Genomic DNA, 1728 nt, shown 5'->3' on the forward strand with positions numbered 1-1728 from the left:
AATAAACAGAGGCAATAAATTACATTAATTCAGGCCTATTGTTTCAGGGTCGCAAAAATCCAGACAACCAGCAGGAGGCAACGATGCTGTTCTTTTTGCTATTCGGTGGGCTTTGTACAGGCAGTGCTTGACTTACGACCACAGCTGAGCCCAAAATTGATGTTGCTAAGTGAGACATTTGCTAAGTGAAGTGAATCACTGCGGTTGTTAAGTTACTCACACGGTTGTTAAGTGAATCTGGCCATTGATTTTAATCGTCCGACGGTCGCAAAAGGGGGGAATCGCGTGACACACACACACACACAAGGACACTGCGACTGTCATAAATATGAGTCAGGTGGCCAAGCGTCTGAATTTTGGATCACGAGATTGTGGATCTGGATCTCAATGGATCTCAATCTTGGCGACTTTAAGAGAGGTGGACTTCAACTCCCAGAATTCCCCAGCCAGAATGGTTTTTTCAACTTTGGCAACTAAAACAATTGGACTTCAACTCCCAGAATCCCCCAGCCAGAATGATTTTTCAACTTTGGCAACTAAAACAACTGGACTTCAACTCCCAGAATCCTCCAGCCAGAATGATTTTTTCAACTTTGGCAACTAAAACAACTGGACTTCAACTCCCAGAATCCCCCAGCTGGCCTAACCGGCTGGGGAATTCTGGGAATTGAAGTCCACAAGCCTTAAAGTGGCCAGGTTTGAGGACCCCCTGCTGTAATATCAGTGTCTGGGATATTTTTCAGTGCCAGCTGGCTGGGGGATTCTGGGAGTTGAAGTCCACAAGTCTTAAAGTTGCTAAGATTGAGAAATCCTGATCTAATCTAACCCTCTGCAGTATTTAGGATGCCTCCTAATTATTCCCAAAGGCAGGATGGTGCCTGGGGCGCCCTCCTTTCTGCCCTCCGTCAATACGTACAGCTGGTCCCCAGCGTGGTCCTTTGGTCACCCAGCAAATCTCCGTGTGGCAGACGGTGCAACGGATCCAGTCGCAGCCATCCTTCTTCTGCACAATGATCCTGCAGCTGGGGCAGTACATGGCCTCCTCATTCCTCACCAGTCTCTGAAAAAGGGAGCAGAGCTGCCCAAAACAAGCCAGACCATCTGCCCGCCTCTTCCTCCTGGCACCAGGAGGGAGAGGAAAGGGCTGATAAGAGTCCTAGTTTGGTTTAGTGGTTAAGGCACCAGGCTACAAACTGGGAGACTGTGAGTTCTAGTCCCGCCTTAGGCATGAAAGCTGGCTGGGTGACTTTGGGCCAATCACCAGGAGACAGTACGTTCTAGTCCCATTTTAGACATGAAAGCTGGCTGGGTGACTTTGGGCCAATCCCCAGGAGACGGTGAGTTCTAGTCCCGCCTTAGGCATGAAGGCTGGCTGGGTGACTTTGAACCAGTTTCTCTCTCTCAGCCCAACCCACCTCACAGGTTTGTTGTTGGGAAAATGGGAGGAGGGAGGACTATTAGGAATAGTTGCTGCCTTGAGTTGTTTATAAAAAATAATAAATGTGGGTGAAAGAGAGAAAGAGATAATATAGATAGACGATAGAGATTAGATAGATATATTGATAGACAGAGATGATTGAGAGAGATGATAGGGCTAAGGTTAGGATAGAAGGATGGAGGGAGGAAGGGATGGAGAGACGGAGACAGATTAGAGATAGATAGATAGATAGATAGATAGATAGATAGATAGATAGATAGATAGATAGATAGATAGATAGATAGATAGAT

The 1728-nt window shown here is 46.8% G+C and overlaps 1 protein-coding gene across 1 annotated transcript in view; it reads right to left on the reverse strand.

Annotated features, from left to right (window-relative positions):
* Positions 1-916: 916 nt before the first annotated feature.
* LOC107299797 (ranBP-type and C3HC4-type zinc finger-containing protein 1) overlaps positions 917-1728 on the reverse strand; it is a gene marked incomplete at its 3' end in the record, with an annotated part of 17626 nt that continues 16814 nt past the window's right edge. Inside the window, exon 10 of the mRNA XM_029286873.1 lies at positions 917-1060. Coding sequence (XP_029142706.1) covers positions 917-1060 — 144 coding nt within the window. The remainder of the gene's footprint in view (positions 1061-1728) is intronic.

Source organism: Protobothrops mucrosquamatus, unplaced genomic scaffold (genome assembly GCF_001527695.2).
Source record: "Protobothrops mucrosquamatus isolate PMUCROS unplaced genomic scaffold, P.Mucros_1.0 scaffold5493, whole genome shotgun sequence".
In the NCBI taxonomy this organism is placed as follows: Eukaryota; Metazoa; Chordata; class Lepidosauria; order Squamata; family Viperidae; genus Protobothrops; species Protobothrops mucrosquamatus.